Consider the following 27,529-nt stretch of genomic DNA (forward strand, 5'->3'; position numbering starts at 1 on the left):
TCACATAGAATGCTTTCTTCTTTTTTTTTCAGTACATTATATGGTAAAATAAATGGTGTTGTTGAAAATTACAACTTACGAGGCAAAAAAACAAACAAAAAAAAAAACAGCCCTCGTAAGGATGTCTCAACTGAAGAATTAAAAAAAAAGTTCAACATTTTGGGATCTTGATTAGAGAAAAAAAAAGCTTAAAAGGTAACAGGTCACACTGTAAGGGGGGTTGAAATCTAATCTGATGTTTTTTTAAAATATAGATAAAATACATAAATATATTACCATCAAGTCCATGGACACAGACGACAAGGTGGATGCCATCTTCCTGGTGTTCCTCCTCCGGTGGAAAATATGGTATATCAGAAGCCAACGCAGAGAGGTCGCTGTACAGGAAGCTTTCAAACTTCAGATGTTTTCTAAACTTTTCTTTAGCCTGATGAAAACTAGAAAACGCACTCATTAACTGCTTGCATATGAAAACAAAATCATTTTACGTCAGCCGGGATTTTAGTTTTAAGTAGCACATTTTTATTAGCATTGTTCACATTAGTGAAGTATGCTAAAAATGGAAAGTTTGTGGTCTGCATCCGCATTGCCAGGCGTTGAAGAAACATCAAATGCCGGAGATAATGTCAAAAAGTTTTTTTTATTTTTCCATGCGTTTCGAAGTATAGCCCACTTCTTCAGGAAACAAAAATCATACCTGAAGAAAAAGTGGGCTCCACTTCGAAACGTGTAGAAAACTAAAAAAAAAAACACTTTTTTTTACATTATCTCCGGCATTTGATATTTCTTCATCACCTAGCAGCGTGGATACAGACCACTAACTTTACATTTTTTACATATTTTTCTGGTGAAATCATCCATGGATCTCCAGGAGTCATATCACCTTGTATCAGGTCAGCATATCTTGAAACCATTTTTAGTAATTACTATCGGATAAGACACTGTTTTGCGCTATTTTTTTCAGCCGCTTATATCTCACACTAGTGAAGAGCAGATGCTAAGACGTTGGGTTAGGAAGTCAAACCCCTCCAAAAAATGAGAAAACATAGTCCAGAAGACATTCTTGAACCTGAAAAATTCCAGGAGCTTCTGCCATAAAAGTAAGAAGAACTATGGAAAAAGGAATGATATACCAGTGGTCCATATGCTGATGAGATAGGGGGGGGCACGTTGCTTTTCATATGTATCGAAAACTTGTGTGCCTGAATGATTGACCACTTTTCCCCTAGTTATGCCACTTATAATATCCCAGACGTATAGGTATAATAAATCTCACATGATGTCTGACATGATTTTGCCTGATAAGAACCTCCCACGCAGAACCTAAGATCTTGGAAAAGAGAGCCCTATGACATTACAGAACGTGGAAGGGTATGCAGTGGGTGAAACACTACCCATTGGAATAATTTTAGTGGAAGAAATGGGGTATCCTCCACTCTTTATATGTTCCCTATGCAATGCTGTTCTATAGCTCACCTGAGCATTCTTTCATTGACCTCTTCATCAGTATCTGAAGAATCCTCAGAGATGACCCCGAAAGATCCCAGAGGTTGCCTCGTTATCGGGAACAAGAGTTGCTTTGCAGAAAACCCAGGAATCACAGGAGAGTCTTTTTGTATAGAAGAAAAAGGCAAACAAGTGGCCGTGCAGGAAACTGATAGATTAACCATTTCAAGTCTTCCATCCATTGCAATTACCGTTGACCCACCAGTACTTGTCTCTGATATAGATGGGCAGACATTCCCATTCACTTTACTTTTTTGGTCCATATCACATAATTCATGATCCCGATCAGAACCTGAATCAAGCAACTGATCGCTACTAGAGTCTTCTGTGAGTTCAATCTCATGCAAAAATGGAAATTCATCGACAGCTTCCTTCAATGGAGGCATGATGGAGATATCATTATGAAAAGTATCTTCATCCACTATGGTGCCCATAGAAAAGGTTGTTGAGTTCAGTATTCCAGGAACCTTACTTAGGCATTCAGAGAAGCATTCATTCTCCTGGTTGCTTGAATTGCACAAAAGAGATGGACTGTAGAGGTCATCTTCATCAAAGCCAAGTTTATCAGCCTCTGAGTACAAATTCTCCAAACTACTATTGGAATTTGAAATTGAACCTAGAACCTCAATATCTTGTATTGATGATTCAACAGGTAAAGTAAGAGGTTCAAAACACCCATCTTTTTCAGTTCTTTCAATGCTGTTGCTCTTCGTTGCAAGATCTTCTTGAAGATCCTCGTCGACCCCATTCTTGGACAAAGTAACATCCACAGACTCCACTGGACTGCTAATATGTGGTGCGGAGACCGATTTTGTTAATTTTGAAAGTTCTACCTCTCGTTCCTCTTCTTCAAATGGTAAAGAATTGATGGAGGTCAGTGAGGCCTGTATCCCACTTGGTAAACTTGTGTTACTTTCCGTCTTTCCTTCTTCCAAAGAATTTCTATGCTTTCCAGGCTTCCTGGACAAGTGATGAGGAAGTTGCTTATCGCAAGTAGAGTCCATTTTTTTGGTTCGGATGTCACACCAAGCTACGGAGCTTGGCTCGCTTTCAATTCCAGAATCTGATATGACTGAGGAGGACCTTTTTATTACACTAGATATCAATGGGAAATCATCATGCTTGCTATCAGGAAAAGTCTTGGCGATAACTGCATTTTTCAATGGCCTGCTGATTAATTCAGTACTGTTGCTTTTGGAAAGTATGTGAGCACCCTGATGTAACCGTCTGTTATCTGAACCGACATTGGATTTACAGTGACCACCAAACTCTTGCATTGCAATATTTTCAAATGTTGGATTATCATGAACCATATCCAACTCAACTGTAGGCTGGTAGCCATTGTTTGCATCTAGAGAAAACTCTCCTTGATTAGTTGAGGCACTGACATGTTGATAAATTTCCCCAGGCATGACTTCAATGGGTCCAGTGCCTTCAACATCGTCAACAGTTGGGTCTTCAGTGGCTGCTTGCTCAGTGTTCTGCATGAATACATTCAGGCCTGTGATAGACATAATGTTTTGGTTGCCAGACGTTCCTTGAAAGCTTTGCATTGGAGCTTGAGCTATCTCAACTCTTTCAGGATCATCAATACATGGATTTGTCTTTTCGAAAGATGCATTTTCATGAACTGTAGTAGTTTGAATGAAATGGGGACTCAAATTACTTTTTAACAGATTTTCTGAATCATTTGCCATTTCCACAAGTTTTACACCTGCAAGATATCGAAGTAAAAATACAAAAACAAGGTTGAAGCTTAAGCACACAAAATTCAAAAGTTAGAGTAAGATAATTTTAAAAAGTGACCATTTGCTTTGAGGCCACAGGCTTCAAAAATTGAGGCTACACCGCAAATTGCTATGACATCACCTAAAGTGACAACATATCCAAGAAATTTGCCATCATTTACATATTGGGATGGATCAGATGGATCATGCATGGAGAAAAGAAGTGATACTTAGCAGAGTAAAACTTTGCTGTGGTGTGTAGCTCTGCGGCCTATTCCTTATTAGTAGAGTTGAGCGACCTTGACCTTTTTAAAGTCGAGCCGGGTTTCGCGAAACCCGATTATCTCAAAAGTCGGGTCGAGTGAAATCGCCCGATTATGACGTAAAGTCGGGATCGACCGAAACACGAAACCCAATGCAAGTCAATGGGGCAGCATAGTCGGCAGTGAGTGGGGGCCAGGAAAATACCTAGAGTGCCCATTTTAATGTCAAAACCATCCATTCTTCTTAATGAAGCTTGTCAAGCGTAATTTACCTTATAATAATTGGAAGGCATTTGAAATTGGGGGTCATTTGGCTAAAGTTGTGGTGGGTAGGGCTGGTTCAAGTAATTAGTGGGCCCAGGAAATCTGGACCACGTCACGGCAGTGGAGCAGGGAGAGGTAAGTATTTCAACTTTGCAAGTGCTGTGAACCTGAGCAAGCAGGGGGGGCCCACTCGTTGGCATTGGCACTGGCACAGGGCCCCTCAAAGTACAGCGGTGTGTTTGCACGGCGGGGGCGCCTCCCACCGGCAGCAACACTTTTGCGTACCATGAGAGGCCCTGTGCCAGTGACGTCGCCAACTAGTATTCCTCCCCCACCTGATGAAAGAACCTGCACTTTCATCTGCACCTCCCTGTTTGTCCCCGTGTAAGGTGGTATGGTATGCGGGAAGGGGGACCTGACTTTCAGCAGGGTCACAATCTTGCAGTGTAGCGTGCACGGGAAATGTTGCGTTATGGGTCAATGTACCAGCAGACTCATCTATCACTGGCTGGGCAATGAGCAGGATGAGGAGGAAACACAGATATAGGCCCAAAGAATAAAGTGGGCTAAATGCAGTTCAAAATTGGTAACACAGGACTAATCAGGGGGCATTGCAGTGGAGGACAACTGGAATGAGAGGCTGACACAGAGAGTAGGCCCAAATCAGTAAGTAGTCGAAATGCAGTTCAAAATTGGCAACAGTAGTAAACAGGCGGCACAGCTTTGTTCAGTGGAGGAGAACAGCAAGGAGTGGCAGACACCGATAGTAGGCCCCAACCCAACTAGTAGGCCAAATGCAGTCTAACATTAACAACTACTTAACGAGCGCCTGAAAACGGAATTTCAGGACAGGAAACCAGGAGAACAGCAAGGAGCGGCAGACACCGATAGTAGGCCCCAAACCAACTAGTACGCCAAATGCAGTTGTTCCGTTTAACCACAATTTAATGAGAGCCTGAAGATAGAAGTTCAGGAAAGGCAACCTGGAGAACACCTTGGAGTGGAACACACCATCTCTCTACACCCCATACCCAATTTGTAGGCCTAATGCAGCGTAGTTTCCAACAACTACTAAACGAGAGCATGATGATCGAAGCATTGGCGAGGAAACCTGGGGAACACCTTGGAGTGGAACACACCATCTCTCTACAGTGGAACACACCATCTCTCTACACCCCATACCCAATTTGTAGGCCTAATGCAGCGTAGTTTCCAACAACTACTAAACGAGAGCCGGAAGATCGAAGCAATGGAGAGGAAACCTGGGGAACACCTTGGAGTGTAACACACCATCTCTCTACACCCCATACCCAATTTGTAGGCCTAATGCAGCGTAGTTTCCAACAACTACTAAACGAGAGCCAGAAGATCGAAGCTCAGGAAAGGCAACCTGGAGAACACCTTGGAGTGGAACACACCATCTCTCTACACCCCATACCCAATTTGTAGGCCCAATGCAGCGTAGTTTCCAACAACTACTAAACGAGAGCCGGAAGATCGAAGCAATGGAGAGGAAACCTGGGGAACACCTTGGAGTGTAACACACCATCTCTCTACACCCCATACCCAATTTGTAGGCCTAATGCAGCGTAGTTTCCAACAACTACTAAACGAGAGCCGGAAGATCGAAGCAATGGAGAGGAAACCTGGGGAACACCTTGGAGTGTAACACACCATCTCTCTACACCCCATACCCAATTTGTAGGCCTAATGCAGCGTAGTTTCCAACAACTACTAAACGAGAGCCGGAAGATCGAAGCAATGGAGAGGAAACCTAGGGAACACCTTGGAGTGGAACACACCATCTCTCTACAGTGGAACACACCATCTCTCTACACCCCATACCCAATTTGTAGGCCTAATGCAGCGTAGTTTCCAACAACTACTAAACGAGAGCCGGAAGATCGAAGCTCAGGAAAGGCAACCTGGGGAACACCTTGGAGTGGAACACACCATCTCTCTACACCCCATACCCAATTTGTAGGCCCAATGCAGCGTAGTTTCCAACAACTACTAAACGAGAGCACGAAGATCGAAGCTCAGGAAAGGCAACCTGGAGAACACCTTGGAGTGGAACACACCATCTCTCTACACCCCATACCCAATTTGTAGGCCCAATGCAGCGTAGTTTCCAACAACTACTAAACGAGAGCCGGAACATCGAAGCTCAGGAAAGGCAACCTGGGGAACACCTTGGAGTGTAACAAACCCTCTCTCTACACCACGGAAGGGCTGATTCTTAGGAAGGAAGGCTGTCGGAAAGAAGCAGGGCGCGTCCGAGGGTGATTATATTCTTATTAGGTATATACTCACCCTCGGACGCGCCCTGCTTCTTTATTTGTAATGAATGTTTATTTGCAATGTGGTTTTGACTTACTCTATTTTTTTGGTAAATAATGATTTTATTATTTTCATTGTTTTGCATCTTCTTGGTAATAATATAAAGAAGACGCGACAGGACAACACTCGGTGGATGCCATATCTGTGTTTAAAATTGAAAAAACCTTTCAGTTAACTACTTGCAGGAGAAAGTTATTGTAGCTGGTGGCCATTTTTAGTACTGTACCAGATTTTTGTTGTATGTGTTTGTTTTTAATGTTAAAATGTCTGCATTTGATATCTCTCCAGTATTTTCTTTTTTATAAGCAAAATACTTATTTTTATATTTTCTGATGTTGGTTCCAGGGGTACACGGGCAGCAGTGGTGTGGTCAGTGGAGGCCTAGTGGAAGGAGTGACCGCAGACAGGCATCGAAGGCCTAAAATAATAACACATGGCTGTAGGCAATTTTAAATTGGTTCCAGGGGTACACGGGCAGCAGTGGTGTGGTCAGTGGAGGCCTAGTGGAAGGAGTGACCGCAGACAGGCATCGAAGGCATAAGATAATAACACATGGCTGTAGGCAATTTTAAATTGGTTCCAGGGGTACACGGGCAGCAGTGGTGTGGTCAGTGGAGGCCTAGTGGAAGGAGTCACCGCAGACAGGCATCGAAGGCCTAAAATAATAACACATGGCTGTAGGCAATTTTAAATTGGTTACAGGGGTACACGGGCAGCAGTGGTGTGGTCAGTGGAGGCCTAGTGGAAGGAGTGACCGCAGACAGGCATCGAAGGCCTAAAATAATAACACATGGCTGTAGGCAATTTTAAATTGGTTCCAGGGGTACACGGGCAGCAGTGGTGTGGTCAGTGGAGGCCTAGTGGAAGGAGTGACCACAGACAGGCATCGAAGGCCTAAAATAATAACACATGGCTGTAGGCAATTTTAAATTGGTTCCAGGGGTACACGGGCAGCAGTGGTGTGGTCAGTGGAGGCCTAGTGGAAGGAGTCACCGCAGACAGGCATCGAAGGCCTAAAATAATAACACATGGCTGTAGGCAATTTTAAATTGGTTCCAGGGGTACACGGGCAGCAGTGGTGTGGTCAGTGGAGGCCTAGTGGAAGGAGTGACCGCAGACAGGCATCGAAGGCCTAAAATAATAACACATGGCTGTAGGCAATTTTAAATTGGTTCCAGGGGTACACGGGCAGCAGTGGTGTGGTCAGTGGAGGCCTAGTGGAAGGAGTGACCACAGACAGGCATCGAAGGCCTAAAATAATAACACATGGCTGTAGGCAATTTTAAATTGGTTCCAGGGGTACACGGGCAGCAGTGGTGTGGTCAGTGGAGGCCTAGTGGAAGGAGTCACCGCAGACAGGCATCGAAGGCCTAAAATAATAACACATGGCTGTAGGCAATTTTAAATTGGTTACAGGGGTACACGGGCAGCAGTGGTGTGGTCAGTGGAGACCTAGTGGAAGGAGTGACCGCAGACAGGCATCGAAGGCCTAACATAACAAAAATGTCAATACAATGGTATTGTCAGTGGCAGGCATTGAAGGATGTCAGCGCATAGACTAAACATTGGTGGAGCTGTGAGATAATTTTGCAAGTGGTAGAGCACTGTTTGAGCTGGGGTGGGGGGAAACTGTCTTGTGGCCGGCGGTACAGGCCCAGGGCCCCTCATATTACAACGGTGTGTCTGACGTTGGGTGCGCACCACCACCGCCAGAGACACTTTATTGTACTAGGAGGGACCCAGTGGCAGTGCCGTCGACCAAAAGGGGGCTCACCCACCTCTTCAGACAAACTGCACTCTCACGGGTGCTGTCGCCAAGTGTCGATACCACGGCCCCGTGTGGGGAGTTTGGCCATTTAGTGAGGTGTAAACATGTCGTATGCTGGACAATCAGGTGCAGAAAATTACGAGATTGGAAAAGGCATTCAGAATAGTCCACAGGCAAGACCTTTTCATAGGAAAGCTAGGTGTCAGCCGGGCAAGGTGGGGCAAAAGATTTCGAAATCCAGTTGTGGTTCATTTTAATGAAGGTTAGATCATCTACATTTTGGGTAGCCAGACGAGTCCTTTTTTCTGTTAGTATTGAACCTGCAGCACTGAATACTCTTTCTGATAGGACACTAGCTGCCGGGCAAGCAAGCTCCTGCAATGCATATTCTGCCAATTCTGGCCAGGTGTCTAATTTTGATGCCCAGTAATCAAATGGGAATGACGGTTGAGGGAGAACATCGATAAGGGATGAAAAATAGTTTGTAACCATACTGGACAAATGTTGTCTCCTGTCACTTTGAATTGATGCTGCAGTACCTGTCCTGTCTGCGGTCATAGCAAAATCACTCCACAACCTGGTCAGAAAACCCCTCTGGCCAACGCCACTTCTGATTTCTGCCCCTCTAACTCCTCTGGTCTGCTGGCCCCTGCAGCTCGTGTGAGAACGATCACGGGCGCTGTGTGCAGGGAATGCCAGAAGCAAACGGTCAACAAGAGTTGATTGTTTGGTTGCTAATATTAGTTCCAAGTTCTCATGTGGCATTATATTTTGCAATTTGCCTTTATAGCGAGGATCAAGGAGGCAGGCCAACCAGTAATCGTCATCATTCATCATTTTAGTTATGCGTGTGTCCCTTTTGAGGATACGTAAGGCATAATCCGCCATGTGGGCCAAAGTTCCAGTTCTCAAATCTGCGGTTGTGCTTGGTTGAGGGGCAGTTTCAGGCAAATCCACGTCACTTGTGTCCCTCAAAAAACCAGAACCCGGCCTTGCCGCGCCACCAATTTCCAGTGGCCCCGGAAAAGCTTCCTCATTAAAAATATAATCATCCCCATCATCCTCCTCGTCCTCCTCCTCCTCTTCGCCCGCTACCTCGTCCTGTACACTGCCCTGGCCAGACAATGGCTGACTGTCATCAAGGCTTTCCTCTTCCTCAGCTGCAGACGCCTGATCCTTTATGTGCGTCAAACTTTGCATCAGCAGACGCATTAGGGGGATGCTCATGCTTATTATGGCGTTGTCTGCACTAACCAGCCGTGTGCATTCCTCAAAACACTGAAGGACTTGACACATGTCTTGAATCTTCGACCACTGCACACCTGACAACTCCATGTCTGCCATCCTTCTGCCTGCCCGTGTATGTGTATCCTCCCACAAAAACATAACAGCCCGCCTCTGTTCACACAGTCTCTGAAGCATGTGCAGTGTTGAGTTCCACCTTGTTGCAACATCTATGATTAGGCGATGCTGGGGAAGGTTCAAAGAACGCTGATAGGTCTGCATACGGCTGGAGTGTACGGGCGAACGGCGGATATGTGAGCAAAGTCCACGCACTTTGAGGAGCAGGTCGGATAACCCCGGATAACTTTTCAGGAAGCACTGCACCACCAGGTTTAAGGTGTGAGCCAGGCAAGGAATGTGTTTCAGTTGGGAAAGGGAGATGGCAGCCATGAAATTCCTTCCGTTATCACTCACTACCTTGCCTGCCTCAAGATCTACAGTGCCCAGCCACGACTGCGTTTCTTTCTGCAAGAACTCGGACAGAACTTCCGCGGTGTGTCTGTTGTCGCCCAAACACTTCATAGCCAATACAGCCTGCTGACGTTTGCCAGTAGCTGCCCCATAATGGGAGACCTGGTGTGCAACAGTGGCAGCTGCGGATGGAGTGGTTGTGCGACTGCGGTCTGTGGACAAGCTCTCGCTTCTGCAGGAGGACGAAGAGGAGGAGGAGGGGGTGCGAACAGCTACAGCCAATTGTTTCCTAGACCGTGGGCTAGGCAGAACTGTCCCAAACTTGCTGTCCCCTGTGGACCCTGCATCCACCACATTTACCCAGTGTGCCGTGATGGACACGTAACGTCCCTGGCCATGCCTACTGGTCCATGCATCTGTTGTCAGGTGCACCTTTGTGCTCACAGATTGCCTGAGTGCATGGACGATGCGCTCTTTAACATGCTGGTGGAGGGCTGGGATGGCTTTTCTGGAAAAAAAGTGTCGACTGGGTAGCTCGTAGCGTGGTACAGCGTAGTCCATCAGGGCTTTGAAAGCTTCGCTTTCAACTAACCGGTAGGGCATCATCTCTAACGAGATTAGTCTAGCTATGTGTGCGTTCAAACCCTGTGTACGCGGATGCGAGGCTAAGTACTTCCTTTTTCTAACCATAGTCTCATGTAGGGTGAGCTGGACTGGAGAGCTGGAGATCGTGGAACTAGCGGGGGTGCCGGTGGACATGGCAGACTGAGAGACGGTGGGAGATGGTATTGTTGCCACCGGTGCCCTAGATGCAGTGTTTCCTACTACGAAACTGGTGATTCCCTGACCCTGACGGCTTTGGCCTGGCAAAGAAACCTGCACAGATACTGCAGGTGGTGCGGAAAATGGTGGCCCTACACTGCCGGAAGGGATGTTGCGTTGCTGACTAGCTTCATTGGCCGAGGGTGCTACAACCTTAAGGGACGTTTGGTAGTTAGTCCAGGCTTGCAAATGCATGGTGGTTAAATGTCTATGCATGCAACTTGTATTGAGACTTTTCAGATTCTGTCCTCTGCTTAAGGTAGTTGAACATTTTTGACAGATGACTTTGCGCTGATCAATTGGATGTTGTTTAAAAAAATGCCAGACTGCACTCTTTCTAGCATCGGATACCTTTTCAGGCATTGCAGACTGAGCTTTAACCGGATGGCCACGCTGTCCTCCAACAGGTTTTAGCTTTGCCACGCGTTTTGGGCAAGATACGGGCCCGGCAGATGGAACCTGTTGCGATGTTGATGCCTGCTGCGGCCCCTCCTCCTCCGCTTCAGAACTGCTGCCGCCTGCACCCTGTTCCCCCAATGGCTGCCAATCGGGGTCAAGAACTGGGTCATCTATTACCTCTTCTTGTAGCTCGTGTGCAACTTCGTCTGTGTCACCGTGTCGGTCGGTGGTATAGCGTTCGTGATGGGGCAACATAGTCTCATCAGGGTCTGATTCTTGATCAGCACCCTGCGAGGGCAATGTTGTGGTCTGAGTCAAAGGACCAGCATAGTAGTCTGGCTGTGGCTGTGCATCAGTGCACTCCATGTCAGATTCAACTTGTAATGAGCATGGACTGTTAACTGCTTCACTTTCTAAGCCAGGGACGGTATGTGTAAAGAGCTCCATGGAGTAACCCGTTGTGTCGCCTGCTGCATTCTTCTCTGTTGTTGTTTTTGCTGAAGAGGACAAGGAAGCGACTTGTCCCTGACCGTGAACATCCACTAACGACGCGCTGCTTTGACATTTACCAGTTTCACGAGAGGAGGCAAAAGAGCTAGAGGCTGAGTCAGCAAGATAAGCCAAAACTTGCTCTTGCTGCTCCGGCTTTAAAAGCGGTTTTCCTACTCCCAGAAAAGGGAGCGTTCGAGGCCTTGTGTAGCCAGACGACGAACCTGGCTCCACAGCTCCAGACTTAGGTGCAATATTTTTTTTCCCACGACCAGCTGATGCTCCACCACTACCACTACCCTCATTACCAGCTGACAATGAACGCCCCCGGCCACGACCTCTTCCACCATACTTCCTCATTGTTTTAAAAACGTAAACAAACTAACGGTATTTGTTGCTGTCACACAAATTACACGGTGAGCTATAACTTCAGTATGATTTAGCTACCCCTTTACAGGTGAGTGAGACCACAACGAAAATCAGGCACAATGTTACACACTCTGTTGTTGGTGGCAACAAATGAGAGAGATGCCACACACGCAGGACTGTCACTGAAGCACAAATGTAAATATTAATCTCCCACTGATTTGATTTTTTTTTTTTTTTTCAGGGAGACTTTAGGAAAAAAAAAATGGAATAAAATGATTTTTTCAGGGAGAATTTAGAAAACAAATAAAACAAAAAAAGGCTTTCTATGGCCCACTGAGTGAGAGATGACGCACACAGGAGTCAGGAGTGGCACACAAGCCCAGAGGCCAATATTTATCTCCCACTGATTGATGTAGTGATTTTTTCAGGTAGATTTTGGAACCCAAATCAAGCTAAAAAAAATAATAGGCTTTCTATGGCCCACAATTGGAGAGAGAGAGAGAGATGGCACACCCAGGAGTCAAGACTGGCACACAAGCAGAAAGGGCAATATTAATCTCCCACTGATTTGTTTTTTTTTTGTTTGTTTTTCAGGGAGACTTTAGGAAAAAAAAATAGAATAAAATGATTTTTTCAGGAAGAATTTAGAAACCAAATAAAATAAAATGATTTTTTCAGGGAGAATTTAGAAAACAAATAAAACAAAAAAAGGCTTTCTATGGCCCACTGAGTGAGAGATGACGCACACAGGAGTCAGGAGTGGCACACAAGCCCAGAGGCCAATATTTATCTCCCACTTTTATTTTTTTGTTCCAGGGAAAATTTATAAACCCAATAAAAGAAATAATAAATAGGCTTTCTATGGCCCACTATCTGAGAGACAGAGAGAGATGGCACGCTTAGGACTGGCACACAAGCCCAAAGGCCAATATTGATCTCCCTTTTTTTTTTAAGGGAGAATTTATAAAACCAAAAAAAAATAAATAAATAGGCTTTCTATGGCCCACTATTTGTGAGAGAGATGGCACGCTCAGGACTGGCACACAAGCCCAGAGGCCAATATTAATCTCCCACTTTTTTTTTTTTTCCAGGGAAAATTTATAAACCCAATAAAAAAAATAAAAATAAATAGGCTTTCTATGGCCCACTATCTGAGAGAGAGAGATGGCACGCTTAGGACTGGCACACAAGCCCAAAGGCCAATATTAATCTCCCACTGATTGATTTATTGATTTTTTCAGGTAGAATTTAGAACCCAAATAAAGCAAAAAAAAAAAAAAAATGGCCTTTCTATGGCCCACTGAGTGAGTGATGATGCACACAGGAGTCAGGAGTGGCACACAAGCCCTGAGGCCAATATTTTTCTCCCACTGATTGATGTAGTGATTTTTTCAGGTAGATTTTAGAACCAAAATCAAGCAAAAAAATAAATAGGCTTTCTATGGCCCACTGAGTGAGTGATGACACAGACAGGGATGGCACTCTAGCAGAAATGTCAATCTTAATCTCCCACAAAAAAAAAAACCAGGGAGTGTCCTTCAATTACTATCTCCCTGCAGTAATCTCAGCCAGGTATGGCAGGCAGCAATAAGGAGTGGACTGATGCACAAATTAAATAAAAAGTGTGTACAAACCAAAAAGATAGCTGTGCAGAAAGGAAGGAACAAGAGGATTTGTGCTTTGAAAAAAGCAGTTGGTTTGCACAGCGGCGTACACACAGCAATGCAGCTATCAGGGAGCCTTCTAGGGCAGCCCAATGAGCTACAGCGCTGAGGGGGAAAAAAAAAAAATGTAGCTTCCACTGTCCCTGCACACCGAAGGTGGTGTTGGACAGTGGAAATCGCTACAGCACAAGCGGTTTGGTGGTTAATGGACCCTGCCTAACGCTATCCCTGCTTCTGACGAAGCGGCAGCAACCTCTCCCTAAGCTCAGATCAGCAGCAGTAACATGGCGGTCGGCGGGAACTCCCCTTTATAGCCCCTGTGACGCCGCAGACAGCAAGCCAATCACTGCAATGCCCTTCTCTAAGATGGTGGGGACCAGGACCTATGTCATCACGCTGCCCACACTCTGCGTTTACCTTCATTGGCTGAGAAATGGCGCTTTTCGCATCATTGAAACGCGACTTTGGCGCGAAAGTCGCGTACCGCATGGCCGACCCCGCACAGGGGTCGGATCGGGTTTCATGAAACCCGACTTTGCCAAAAGTCGGCGACTTTTGAAAATGAACGACCCGTTTCGCTCAACCCTACTTATTAGAATCATTTGGGCCAACTAATCGGAGAGATGTGGCAAAATTAATGATATGTTATCAAACATTACCAAAAAGCTCATGCCTGAAACTTTTGAATCTTGCAGGCTCATATAATACAGCTCTGGCAAAAATGAAGAGACCACCACATCAAAACCCTGTCATGGGCAGCCCAATCTCCAGACCTGAACCCCAATGAAAACCTCTAGAATGTAATCAAGAGGAAGATGGATAGTCACAAGCCATCAAACAAAGAAGAACTGTTTACATTTTTGCTCCTAGACCAGTGTGAAAGACTGATGGAAAGCATGCCAAGACGCATGAAGGCTGTGATTAAAAATCATGGTTATTCCACAAAATATTGACTCCTGAACTCTTCCTGAGTTAAAACATTAATATTGTTGTTTCTAAATGATTATGAACTTGTTTTCTTTGCATTTTTTGAGGTCTGGAAGCACTGGGGTTTGTTTTTTAACTATTTCGACCGCTTCTCCTTTTCAGAAAAAAAAATACAAATTATTGCTTGGAAATTCGAAGACATGTTGTCAGAAGTTTATAGAATAAAAGAAAAATTTACATCTTACTCAAAAATATACCTATAAGCAGAAAAATCAGACAAACTGAACATTTTACAGTGATATCTTAATTTTTTGCCAGAGCTGTATATACAAACACTATACAACAGAACCCTACAATTAATGAATACATGATTTCCAATATTGCTGCACACTTACAAATATAAGAGGTAAGTTATCATTTTTGATCAGAAAATGAAGAATCCACCCACCAGCAACAAGGTGACCTAATTGGATGGAACCCAAATTTTTTAGGGTAAGCCAAAACATGAAAGGTTAGTCCCATGCAGTCACGTCCTACTGGTGGATGGCTAGTGATTTTTTTTGCATAGTAATATATTCATTAATTCGAAAGTTACGACGCAAAGTCTTTGTCTATATATCTCCATGTTAGCTATTGGCCGTAATCATTTGGCCAAGAGCTATGTAGAGGTATTGCTAATTTTTATATATATTTTAAAAAGTGGAAAGCACAGCATGAAACTGCTAAACTTTTCAAAGTTTTTTGCATAAAACAATATGCAACAACATGTGCTACTTTATGGTGCCAGAAAACTGTCGAAAATATCCTCAATAGATTTTCTCCCATGTAAACTGTATAAAGCAATGAAAAAGCAAATGTACCTTGCTCCTTCTCATATATTGTTTAGTTATTCTGTCAATGAATATGTAAAGCTATAGAACTAATATGGCAGCATACAGAGTTCCTGTCATGAGGGGGTCACCTCCTCTTGGAAGACCTGGAGTTAGATAGTCACGTCGAGTAATGAATCGCAGGTCTTCTTTAGAGATGGTGTGATTTATGTTCCGTATTAAATGGATTTAGTTTCCTCTGGTGCTGAAGAGGTTAATGATTCTTTCTGTACTGGTCAGAAACATGCAGCTCCATTTCAGCTGCTTCTGATCCGGTCATTATCTCTTCCTATAAAAACTGGTCAGACCTTCTTGTCACTGCTGGTGAAAGATTTGTCTTCCTGTGCTGTGCTCTAAAGCTAAGTGGTTGGAGTGGAGTTGCTGTAGTAGTGTTCTGTGGTTTGCTGTAGTACGTGTGTGTTTATCTCCTGGTCACTGTTCCCATTTAGTTTATCCCTCCCTGTCCCTATCCTCCTCCCTATTGTTGGTTAGTGCTTTTGTATGATGGAGGTTTTCTGTTATTCCTGTTTTGTCTTTTTGTTTACTTTACATATCTGTCCCAGGCCTCATGGGGTTGGGTTGGGGGCAGATGAGAGTTTAACAGGAGCACAGTAAGGTCGGAGTCTCGGGCCTTTCTACCTTCAAAAGTACCCCTAGGACAGGGATAGTTAAGGTCCCCATTCCAGCAACAGTTTGAGACCCCCTTTCCTTACCGAAGACCATCACAGTGTGACAGTTCCCAAGGCTCCATAATGTGGACCTATAGTTCTTTGCACAGAAAAAAAAATATCTTGCATTAGGCTATATTTCTACATTGGTATTATTAAGAGACCTGTAAGTATTTGGGTTTCATCAATGTTAAAAATAATCTAAGATGGAAAAAAATGAACAAAAAATTGCCTTTTTTGGGGTTTTCCACGTATCTGTCTTCAAAGATGATTGGGAGCGAGTTCCAGTCTCCATCGATGTCCAGACTTTCGACAGGTAGAGGAGGCATGCTGGTGAAGTACTCTGAACTCCTGACATCGGCTGACAAGTTACCGTGACTTTGAATCCTAGAAAGAGTAAAATAATAGTGAAATTACAAGGGTTGACCAATTTCTCGTTGCCTGAGGACCTTTAACATTCAAGGTGCCGGTAGGTAAATCCATTCTTTTTGCTCAGCCCATCTTTGCCATGCTCCCGGTAACTCATTAAGGGCTGACACCATATTCCATAGACTCTATCGCATTTTATTGTTCCATGTGCCCTTTTATTGCAGGACGAGTGTCCTTATTATAGCTATCTTGGATCTAGTTTGGGCTTAGCTCTATTCGAATCATTGGGATTAGATGTACCATTAGTATAATACACTCAGCTTATCAAAGCTTTTGGTTACAATTGATCACGGAGCACATTGCTTATTTTGCACAATTCAATTATGTAGAGAAATAGGGCTTGGGTTATTTGTATGGTTTCAAATGTTTTTAAATGTGTTTTTTCTGCCAATAAAAACTGTATATATTTTAATATATTACTAGGTGTGAACTTTATTATGTAGTTCTTTTGTCGATCTTTAAAATCCCGCCTTTCATTAATCAGTCTAAAACATCTGGAAAAGCCACATTGATGTGATTGAAATAAGAAAACTAAACCACAAAAAAAAATTGGACAAATCATTTGATGAATTTGTTATAGATTGGAAAGTCACTAATTGAGGGGAAACTGGGATAAAAAACTGGAGGAAATGCAGCTGAATCAGGCGGCTAAGTTCCTATTGAGATGATCTGATGCTTTAATAATCTGCGTAGAAAAATTGAAGCTCCTTGACCCTTCCTGCCTCTGCCATTTTTGTTTTTTTATGATGAACTTTTTTTTATTTTGGTCACTTTTTTGTTCGCATTTCAGGAGCCATAACTTTTTTACTATTCAATCGATAAGGGCTCGTCTTTGTGGAATGAGTTCTATTTGTCATTGGCATCATTTTGCATTACGTGTAACATTTCGGAAAACTATTATTTCACTTTTTTGGGGGGGAAGAATAAAAACAAAACATCAATCCTGCAACAGTTTTTTCAACATATTAAACTTTACACTATTCACCATGTCACACACTTTATCCTGTGGCTCAGTACGATTATGGTGTTACCAAATTTAAGAAGTAATTGTTTTCTGATCAATTTACAATAAATATATAGTTTGGAAAAAATATCTATTTCTTTTTGTGCTATCATATTCCTAGAGCCAAAAGTTTAATATTTTTCCGTCAGCAGAGCTTTACGGGGGGCTTACTTTTTGAGTTACAACTCTGCTATAGTTTCACTGCTAATGTTTTTTATATCACTTTTCAATATTATTTTTATCAAACAAAATGAGCAAGAAAATGAGAAAATCACAATTTTTCATATATTTTGTAAATACCATTCACCTTCAGGCATAATTGACATGTTATGTTTATTTTACCAGTCATTCTAATTATAATGGCACCACATTTTTTTATTGTTTTCCACTTTTGCTTTTATTTTTTTTCCACTTTTGCTACTTTTGCACAAAAATTGTCTCTTGTTTCGGTTGCCAGAATATTTTATTTTTCTGTAAATAGTTTTTGCTGCTACCGTTTTTGGCCACGTGATTTTTGATTACATTTTATTTCATTTTTTACTATGATGGATGAACAAAAAACAACACATCCAGAATTGCTTTTTAATTACATTTTCTACAGAGTTCACCATGATAACTTTATTTCACGCAGTGAGCTGTAGCTTTTATTTCATTTGGGATACATGCGGTATGACATTTTGATCATTTTTTTTTTTTTGCGAGATGGGATGAACAAAAACAGCAAATCTTTTTCCTGTTACTTGTTAAGTGTTCATGATGCAGGATCAATAATGATATGGGTTTAATTACATTGGTTGTTAAGAACGCGTTGAGAGCAAATATGTGTTTGCAGAAAACTTTTTTTTTCCGCAAATATACTGTCTTATTTCTACCAAAACAGATTTTTTTTACTTTTCTTTTACACTTAATTTTTTATGCATTTTTTTTACAATACTTACAAGTCCAAAAAGAAGATTGAAACATGTGATCTTTTAATGATGTATATTTACATTATATGTCATGTCCTTGATTCAGATGCTGAGCCCGTATCTTTCCCAGCACATGACAACTGATTTAATCAGCTGCCATGTGCCTTTAACAGCCGCGGGTGGATCAGAGCACCAGTTAAATCCCACTGTCACTCTCTGACAGCAGAATTTAACAGAAAGAAGTGCATCACAAATCCCACCTGTCAGCTCCCCTGGCACATGTTAACGGGGTGCCATTGGGTTTTCATGGCAGCTGGGGGTCTTCAGAAGACCCCCGTGCCTGTCACTATGAATCTCCTGTGAACGCCGGCTCACGTCCAGCGTTCATAGATTGCGATTTTTGCAATAGCCCTACTATGTGTAGCGCAGACAATTGAATGATTGTAGTTTTAAGTCCCCTCAGGGGATTATTAACCCCTTCAAGACCTTGCCCTTTTCCGTTTTTGCGTTGTCGTTTTTTGCTCCCCTCCTTCCCAGAGCCATAACTTTTTTATTTTTTCATCACTATGGCCATGTGAGAGCTTGTTTTTTTGCGGGTCAAGTTGTACTTTTCAATAACATCATTTGTTTTAGCATGTTGTGTACTAGAAAACGGGAAAAAAATTCCAAGTGCGGTGCAATCCCACACTTGTTTTTTGTTTGGCTTTTTTGCTAGGTTCGCTAAATGCTAAACCTGACCTCCTGCCATTATGATTCTCCAGGTCATTACGAGTTCACAAACACCAAACATGTCTAGGTTACATTTTATCTAAGTGGCAAAAGAAAATTCCGAATTTTGCAAAAAAAAAAAAATTGTGCAATTTTCCAATAGCCGTGGCGTCTCCATTTTTCGTGATCTGGGGCCGGATGAGGGCTTATTTTTTTGCGTGCCGAGCTGGTGTTTTTAATGATACTATTTTGGTGCAGATACATTCTTTTGATCGCCCGTTATTAAATTTTAACGCAATGTTGCGGCGGCCAAAAAAACGTAATACTGGAGTTTCAAATTTTTTTAGCTAGGCCATTTAGAGATCAGGGTAATCCTTTTTTTTATTGACAGATCGGGCGATTCTGAACGCGGCGATACCAAATATGTATAGGTTTGATTTTTTTTTTATTGTTTTATTTTGAATGGGGCGAAAGGGGGGTGATTTAAACTTTTTTTTTTTCATATTTTTTTAAACTTTTTTTTTTTTTTACTTTTGCCATGCTTCAATAGCCTCCATGGGAAGCTAGAAGCTGGCATAGCCTGATCGGGTCAGCTACGTAGCAGCGATCATCAGATCGCTTCTATGTAGCTGAATTGCAGGCTTGCTATAAGCGCCGACCACAGGGTGGCGCTCATAGCAATCCGGCATCAGCAACCATAGAGGTCTCAAGGAGACCTCTGGTTGCTATGCCGATGCATCGCTGACCACCGATCATGTGATGGGGACGGCAATGCGCTCATTTCCGGCCTCGCAGCCGGAAGCGCCGGTTAAATGCCGCTGTCAGCATTTCTAAAAACAAGAAAAAGAAGCGCACATAGAGTAATACCTTCAGGTGTCGCAATCACGTGGACCCCCACAAAACAGACTCACCTGGTCTGGTTGTGACAGGTCACAACTCCCTTGGATCAGCACGTATGGTCGCAGCAAGCTCCCGGCAAGCAGAACAAATCCACATGGAGAGAAGTAGATACCTTTATTGTGGTCTGCGCGGCTTCTATTCTCTGGTTCTACTTCTCTCCATGTGGAGCTGTCAGCATTTGACAGCGGCATTTAAAATGTTAATAGCGGTGGCTGAATTGCGATTTCACCCGCCGCTATTGCGGGCACATGTCAGCTGTTCAAGACAACTGACATGTCCCGGCTTTGAGGTGGGCTCAGCGCCGGAGCCCACATCAAAGCATGAGATCCGAACTCCACAGTAACAGTACGGTGGAGGTCAGTAAGGGGTTAAATAAAGTAAAAAGTGAAAAAAGTTTCAAAAAATAAAAATAAAACACAAACGTTCAAATCACTCCCATTGAAAATAAAATAACAAAAATACACATATTTGGTATTGCCGCATTCATAAATTTCCGATCGATCAAAATGTAAAGCAAATTACCGTAATCAGTTTGTGACATGGCATAATGAGGAAAAAAAATTGAAATTCCAGAATTACGTTTTTTTGACCGCGCAACATTGCAATAAAATGCAGTAACAGGCAATTGAAATATCGTATCTACCCTAAAATGGTATCAGTAAAAATGTCAGCTCATGACAAAAAGAATAAGCCCTCAACCAGCCCCAGATCCTGAAAAATGAAGACTCTACGGGCCTCGGAAAATGACAGCAAATGCCAAAAACTTTTTTTCATACAAATTTTTGAATTATTTTTCACCACTTAAATAAAAAATAACCTAGACATGTTTGGTATCTGCATACTCACACTGACCTTGAACATCAAAATGGCAGGCCAGTTTTACCATATATTTAACATGGTAAATAAAAAACCCCAAAAACCATTATGGAATTGAACTTTTTTTTCAATTTCACCACACTTGGATTTTTTTTCCATTTTTCCTGTTTTCCAGTACTTTATATGGTAAAAATCAATGCTGTTGTTTAAAACTACAACTCCTTCCTGCAAAATACAGTTGTGGCCAAAAGTATTGACACCCCTGCAATTCTGTCAGATAATACTCAGTTTCTTCCTGAAAATGATTGCAAACACAAATTCTTTGTTATTATCTTCATTTAATTTGTCTTAATTGAAAAAAACACAAAAAGAATTGTCCTAAAGCCAAATTGGATATAATTCCACACCAAACATAAAAAAGGGGGTGGACAAAAGTATTGGCACTGTTCGAAAAATCATGTGATGCTTCTCTAATTTGTGTAATTAACAGCACCTGTAACTTACCTGTGGCACCTAACAAGTGTTGGCAATAACTAAATCACACTTGCAGCCAGTTGACATGGATTAAAGTTGAATCAACCTCTGTCCTGTGTCCTTGTGTGTACCACATTGAGCATGGAGAAAAGAAAGAAGACCAAAGAACTGTCTAAGGACTTGAGAAACCAAATTGTGAGGAAGCATGAGCAATCTCAAGGCTACAAGTCCATCTCCAAAGACCTGAATGTTCCTGTGTCTACCGTGCGCAGTGTCATCAAGAAGTGTAAAGCCCATGGCACTGTGGCTAACCTCCCTAGATGCGGACGGAAAAGAAAAATTGACAAGAGATTTCAACGCAAGATTGTGCGGATGTTGGATAAAGAACCTCGACTAACATCCAAACAAGTTCAAGCTGCCCTTCAGTCCGAGGGTACAACAGTGTCAACCCGTACTATCCGTCGGCGTCTGAATGAAAAGGGACTGTATGGTAGACTTGGAAGACCCCACTTCTTACCCCGAGACATAAAAAAGCCAGGCTGGAGTTTTCCAAAACTTACCTGAAAAAGCCCAAAACGTTTTGGAAGAATGTTCTCTGGTCAGATGAGACAAAAGTAGAGCTTTTTAGGCAAAGGCATCAACATAGAGTTTACAGGAGAAAAAAGAGGCATTCATAGAAAAGAACACGGTCCCTACAGTCAAACATGGCGGAGGTTCCTTGATGTTTTGGGGTTGCTTTGCTGCCTCTGGCACTGGACTGCTTGACCGTGTGCATGGCATTATGAAGTCTGAAGGCTACCAACAAATTTTGCAGCATAATGTAGGGCCCAGTGTGAGAAAGCTGGGTCTCCCTCAGAGGTCATGGGTCTTCCAGTAGGACAATGACCCAAAACACACTTCAAAAAGCACTAGAAAACGGTTTGAGAGAAAGCACTGGAGATTTCTAAGGTGTCCAGCAATGAGTCCAGACCTGAATCCCATAGAACACCTGTGGAGAGATCTAAAAATGGCAGTTTAGAGAAGGCACCCTTCAAATATCAGGGACCTGGAGCAGTTTGCCAAAGAAGAATGGTCTAAAATTCCAGCAGAGCATTGTAAGAAACTCATTGATGGTTACCGGAAGCGGTTGGTCGCAGTTATTTTGGCTAAAGGTTGTGCAACCAAGGCTGAGGGTGCCAATACTTTTGTCTGGCCCATTTTTGGAGTTTTGTGTGAAATGATCAATGTTTTGCCTTTTGCTTCATTTTCTTTTGTGTTTTTTTCATTTAAGACAAATTAAATGAAGATAACAATACCAAAGAATTTGTGATTGCAATCATTTTCAGGAAGGAACTGAGTATTATCTGAGAGAATTGCAGGGGTGTCAATACTTTTGGCCACAACTGTACATGCCCTTACATGGCCATATTGATGAAAAAAGTAAATAAGTTATAGCTCTGGGAAGAAGCGGAGCAAAAAACGAAATGACAAAGGCGGGACATGGCCATGGTGTGAAGGTGATAATTGCAGTGAAAATACACTGCACTACTTATGTAGTCCAGTGCATTATCTTATAAAGTTAGTGACTGATTGAAAAGTAGCCTATTAGACCTTGCCTTTAGCTGGAACTGATCGGTTGTTGTGTTTGCAGATCGGCAGGCCATTGTTTGGTCTCCAGTTGCCATAGACCCATCAGCACCTGATTGAATAGCTGGAGAGTCGATGGGTTGACAATGAGAGTCAAATTCTTAACACACGACTGTTACTATTGACAAATTTAAAGTGCTGGGTGGTAGTTACATCCAGGATGTTGTCTCAGGGACCCGAGGGACCCAATGCCACATCATAAGTCCTCAGTGGCAAAATTGTAGATGGAGGCTCAGGTGGTTTACACAGGACAATGCAGCCCTATATTTCACCTACTTTTGTAAGTGAGGGGTCCGCCACCCATTATTATATTCATCGTCTACTGTACAGTATATGTACCAATCTACTTACAGGTTTTCTTGAAGCGTGAGAGCTGCGGGTTTTTCATGTTCAGTGTAGAAAAATGCTTCAGAAAATCTTCTGACCTGCGAGAATTACAAAAAAGCATGTAGAGAAACATGTCTGGAATCAGGTGCACAGAGTCGAAGGTGACGCTAGCTTAACTCTACTAAACCTGGATGACTACTATGGGGCACCGCAACATGATCATTGCTGAAGCAAATGTACAACTAAATATAACATTTAGGAAAGTTATACTGTCATAACCAGATAATAAGCTACCTGACACAGGCTCGGACTGGCAGGTAGGGGAAGAGGAGAATTCTCCTGTAGGCCCCTGTCAGTGAGTGCCAATGAGCAGTGATATTACACTTGATTCACAATTTGCTAAAAAAAAAAGTATATTCCAATCTTTAATTAACTAAATTAATATTAGATAGAAGCAAAAGTTAATTTGTGTAGTAGGGTCGGGTTATTTTTACATTTAGCTGAACCTTGTGGGAATAAAAGGACTAGAAATAGGAAAAACCCAATGTGGCTAAACAAAGAAGTAAGACAGGCAATTAACAGTAAAAAGAAAGCATTTGCACTACTAAAGCAGGATGGCACCATTGAAGCTCTAAAAAACTATAGGGAGAAAAATACTTTATCTAAAAAACTAATTAAAGCTGCCAAAAAGGAAACAGAGAAGCACATTGCTAAGGAGAGTAAAACTAATCCCAAACTGTTCTTCAACTATATCAATAGTAAAAGAATAAAAACTGAAAATGTAGGCCCCTTAAAAAATAGTGAGGAAAGAATGGTTGTAGATGACGAGGAAAAAGCTAACCTATTAAACACCTTCTTCTCCACGGTATTCACGGTGGAAAATGAAATGCTAGGTGAAATCCCAAGAAACAATGAAAACCCTATATTAAGGGTCACCAATCTAACCCAAGAAGAGGTGCGAAACCGGCTAAATAAGATTAAAATAGATAAATCTCCGGGTCCGGATGGCATACACCCACGAGTACTAAGAGAACTAAGTAATGTAATAGATAAACCATTATTTCTTATTTTTAGTGACTCTATAGCGACAGGGTCTGTTCCGCAGGACTGGCGCATAGCAAATGTGGTGCCAATATTCAAAAAGGGCTCTAAAAGTGAACCTGGAAATTATAGGCCAGTAAGTCTAACCTCTATTGTTGGTAAAATATTTGAAGGGTTTCTGAGGGATGTTATTCTGGATTATCTCAATGAGAATAACTGTTTAACTCCATATCAGCATGGGTTTATGAGAAATCGCTCCTGTCAAACCAATCTAATCAGTTTTTATGAAGAGGTAAGCTATAGACTGGACCACGGTGAGTCATTGGACGTGGTATATCTCGATTTTTCCAAAGCGTTTGATACCGTGCCGCACAAGAGGTTGGTACACAAAATGAGAATGCTTGGTCTGGGGGAAAATGTGTGTAAATGGGTTAGTAACTGGCTTAGTGATAGAAAGCAGAGGGTGGTTATAAATGGTATAGTCTCTAACTGGGTCGCTGTGACCAGTGGGGTACCGCAGGGGTCAGTATTGGGACCTGTTCTCTTCAACATATTCATTAATGATCTGGTAGAAGGTTTACACAGTAAAATATCGATATTTGCAGATGATACAAAACTATGTAAAGCAGTTAATACAAGAGAAGATAGTATTCTGCTACAGATGGATCTGGATAAGTTGGAAACTTGGGCTGAAAGGTGGCAGATGAGGTTTAACAATGATAAATGTAAGGTTATACACATGGGAAGAGGGAATCAATATCACCATTACACACTGAACGGGAAACCACTGGGTAAATCTGACAGGGAGAAGGACTTGGGGATCCTAGTTAATGATAAACTTACCTGGAGCAGCCAGTGCCAGGCAGCAGCTGCCAAGGCAAACAGGATCATGGGGTGCATTAAAAGAGGTCTGGATACACATGATGAGAGCATTATACTGCCTCTGTACAAATCCCTAGTTAGACCGCACATGGAGTACTGTGTCCAGTTTTGGGCACCGGTGCTCAGGAAGGATATAATGGAACTAGAGAGAGTACAAAGGAGGGCAACAAAATTAATAAAGGGGATGGGAGAACTACAATACCCAGATAGATTAGCGAAATTAGGATTATTTAGTCTAGAAAAAAGACGACTGAGGGGCGATCTAATAACCATGTATAAGTATATAAGGGGACAATACAAATATCTCGCTGAGGATCTGTTTATACCAAGGAAGGTGACGGGCACAAGGGGGCATTCTTTGCGTCTGGAGGAGAGAAGGTTTTTCCACCAACATAGAAGAGGATTCTTTACTGTTAGGGCAGTGAGAATCTGGAATTGCTTGCCTGAGGAGGTGGTGATGGCGAACTCAGTCGAGGGGTTCAAGAGAGGCCTGGATGTCTTCCTGGAGCAGAACAATATTGTATCATACAATTATTAGGTTCTGTAGAAGGACGTAGATCTGGGTATTTATTATGATGGAATATAGGCTGAACTGGATGGACAAATGTCTTTTTTCGGCCTTACTAACTATGTTACTATGTTACTGGGCCCCAATAGTCAATCTTACTGGTGGGCTTTTGTCAACCCCGCCCAACACTGACCTGTGCCAATATTCCAGTAAAGGCCCCATATACAATAGATGAAGGGCTCTGTGTATGAGGAGCTGGGAAAGATCACTGGGTGCAAAATATAACCTGTCAGTACTGAAAAAATGGCCAGTTTTTCACTTTTTTTATTCTTACTGCTCCCCTCAGTATATTGGTTTGTGTTTTTTTTTCTAATCCACCATATGGTTCGAGAGATAAGATTTTTTTTTATTTCTTGTTAATTTTTTGGGTCGTTACCAAGTGGATATACCTCATGAGGTGAAAATGCAGAGCCGCTTAAGGACACGCCCTAGAGAATCCTGTAAGCCACGCCCAATTATAAAGACCATAAAAATATTCACTGACTACAAAGGCCCACATCTATGTAATCATATGGAGGATTAAACAAAAAACAAAAACAGTACTCAGGGAAACGGCGGGAATAAAATAAGAGCAAAAACTGGACACGTATCACCTGGTGACAAGTCCTCTTTAAGGACTATAGGTTTAGCCAAAAAAAACTGTAAACAGAAATATTCATGTTATGTAGGATAAATATAATTTTATTCAATTTTGTTGTATTGACTTCCTTCTTTCAGGTCACTATGTGATGGCAGAATATGACAGAAGGGGAGACACAGATCTGGGGGATCAATAGTTTTCTGTTTTTTTCTTTAGTATTTTCGTGTCTACAAGCACTTGAATTGGTTCTCCAGTGCCGTTGACTTTTGTATCAGGAGGTAAGTGCCGCCATTGTTGGAATTTTATCAGCAAATATCGGCCAAAATGATTGCACAAAGAGAAGTTCTCATGCGCCTGTCCTGCCCGATGCGGAAGAGAGTAGACCACCTCCTTAAGTGTTTTAGAGTGGATCTGTCACCAGATTGAGCACTACAATTTGTACACATTATTACATAGATGTTTTAGGTCTGATGAAACTGGTTGGAAACCTGCGGCGATCACTTGGAAGGTAAAATATGACTCCATTACGGTTCTCTGACCAAACATCTAAGATACCATACTTGGCCACAACCTTTCAAGTAATTTACGAAGCTCTTACTGACCCGTAGGGTGTGATGTTCTTGTGTGAGGTAGGTGGTCACATCAGGATGAAGCGTCACAATTTCCAAAAATTTGGTCCATGTCACCAAAAGCTGAGAACAAACCCAAGCCAAATCCTTGCTGATCTGCTCCGTTATCAAGTCAGGATTGTCCAGCATCTACAAGAGGCAATATAAGAAATTACCGATTGTACAATAACACGGCAAAGTAGTACGTTACGATTTATTGATAATGTAAAGCAAACGTAGGCCATGGTCCCGAAATTATGTGACTGCTCGATTAGCAATATAAATTGTCATTCCACTACAGTCCGAGAGGGTTTTTTCATCTTCAAAAATGGTGGGAGTCCTAAAGGTTGGACCCCAAAGATCCCCAATGATCAGAAAGATATCTCCCCTCCTGTTGACGCTGTCAGCTTTGGAATAGGCTACATGGCAGCAACTGGTCACATGATTACCAGAACATGACCTTAATGTATCAGCATAAAAACAAACAACTGAACCAGATATTTTGCCAGAAAAGTCGCCAATGGGTGGTTCTGTCTCCCTCTCACCGCCCACTTATGTGATTGACATTCTCATATATTTTTTATCCATTGCATCTTTCCACCAATTTGTTCATGGATGTAATCGAAAGTCACAAAATCCCTGGAGCTGAAGGTGTTTCTCTTCCAGAAATCTCTGCTACAGTCTACAACTCTATCCACCTCCAACCCAACTCTGGGCCTCATGGGAGAACTTCTGTCCCACCCCTGAATCTCACACTATTGGGCAAGGATTTACACAAACCCAGTCACTTCTTAGACCAGGAGTCGCAGAGAAAGTATGATATATGAATATGACACATTATATGTTACCTTCTTTTCATGTATATATGTATATATATATATATATATAT

General features: G+C 42.4%; 1 protein-coding gene across 2 annotated transcripts in view; it reads right to left on the minus strand.

Annotated features, from left to right (window-relative positions):
• The window catches only part of FAM135B (family with sequence similarity 135 member B), a 269,797-nt gene that overhangs the window by 34,132 nt on the left and 208,136 nt on the right, over nucleotides 1-27,529 (minus strand). For both annotated transcript variants that reach the window (XM_069731950.1, XM_069731951.1), the window contains exons 10-14: nucleotides 26,635-26,790; nucleotides 22,986-23,059; nucleotides 16,003-16,157; nucleotides 1,477-3,220; nucleotides 277-437 (exon numbers count right to left, since the gene is read on the minus strand). In XM_069731950.1, coding sequence (XP_069588051.1) covers nucleotides 277-437; nucleotides 1,477-3,220; nucleotides 16,003-16,157; nucleotides 22,986-23,059; nucleotides 26,635-26,790 — 2,290 coding nt within the window. The remainder of the gene's footprint in view (nucleotides 1-276; nucleotides 438-1,476; nucleotides 3,221-16,002; nucleotides 16,158-22,985; nucleotides 23,060-26,634; nucleotides 26,791-27,529) is intronic.

The sequence above is a fragment of the Ranitomeya imitator genome, chromosome 6 (assembly GCF_032444005.1).
Source record: "Ranitomeya imitator isolate aRanImi1 chromosome 6, aRanImi1.pri, whole genome shotgun sequence".
Lineage (NCBI taxonomy): Eukaryota > Metazoa > Chordata > Amphibia > Anura > Dendrobatidae > Ranitomeya > Ranitomeya imitator.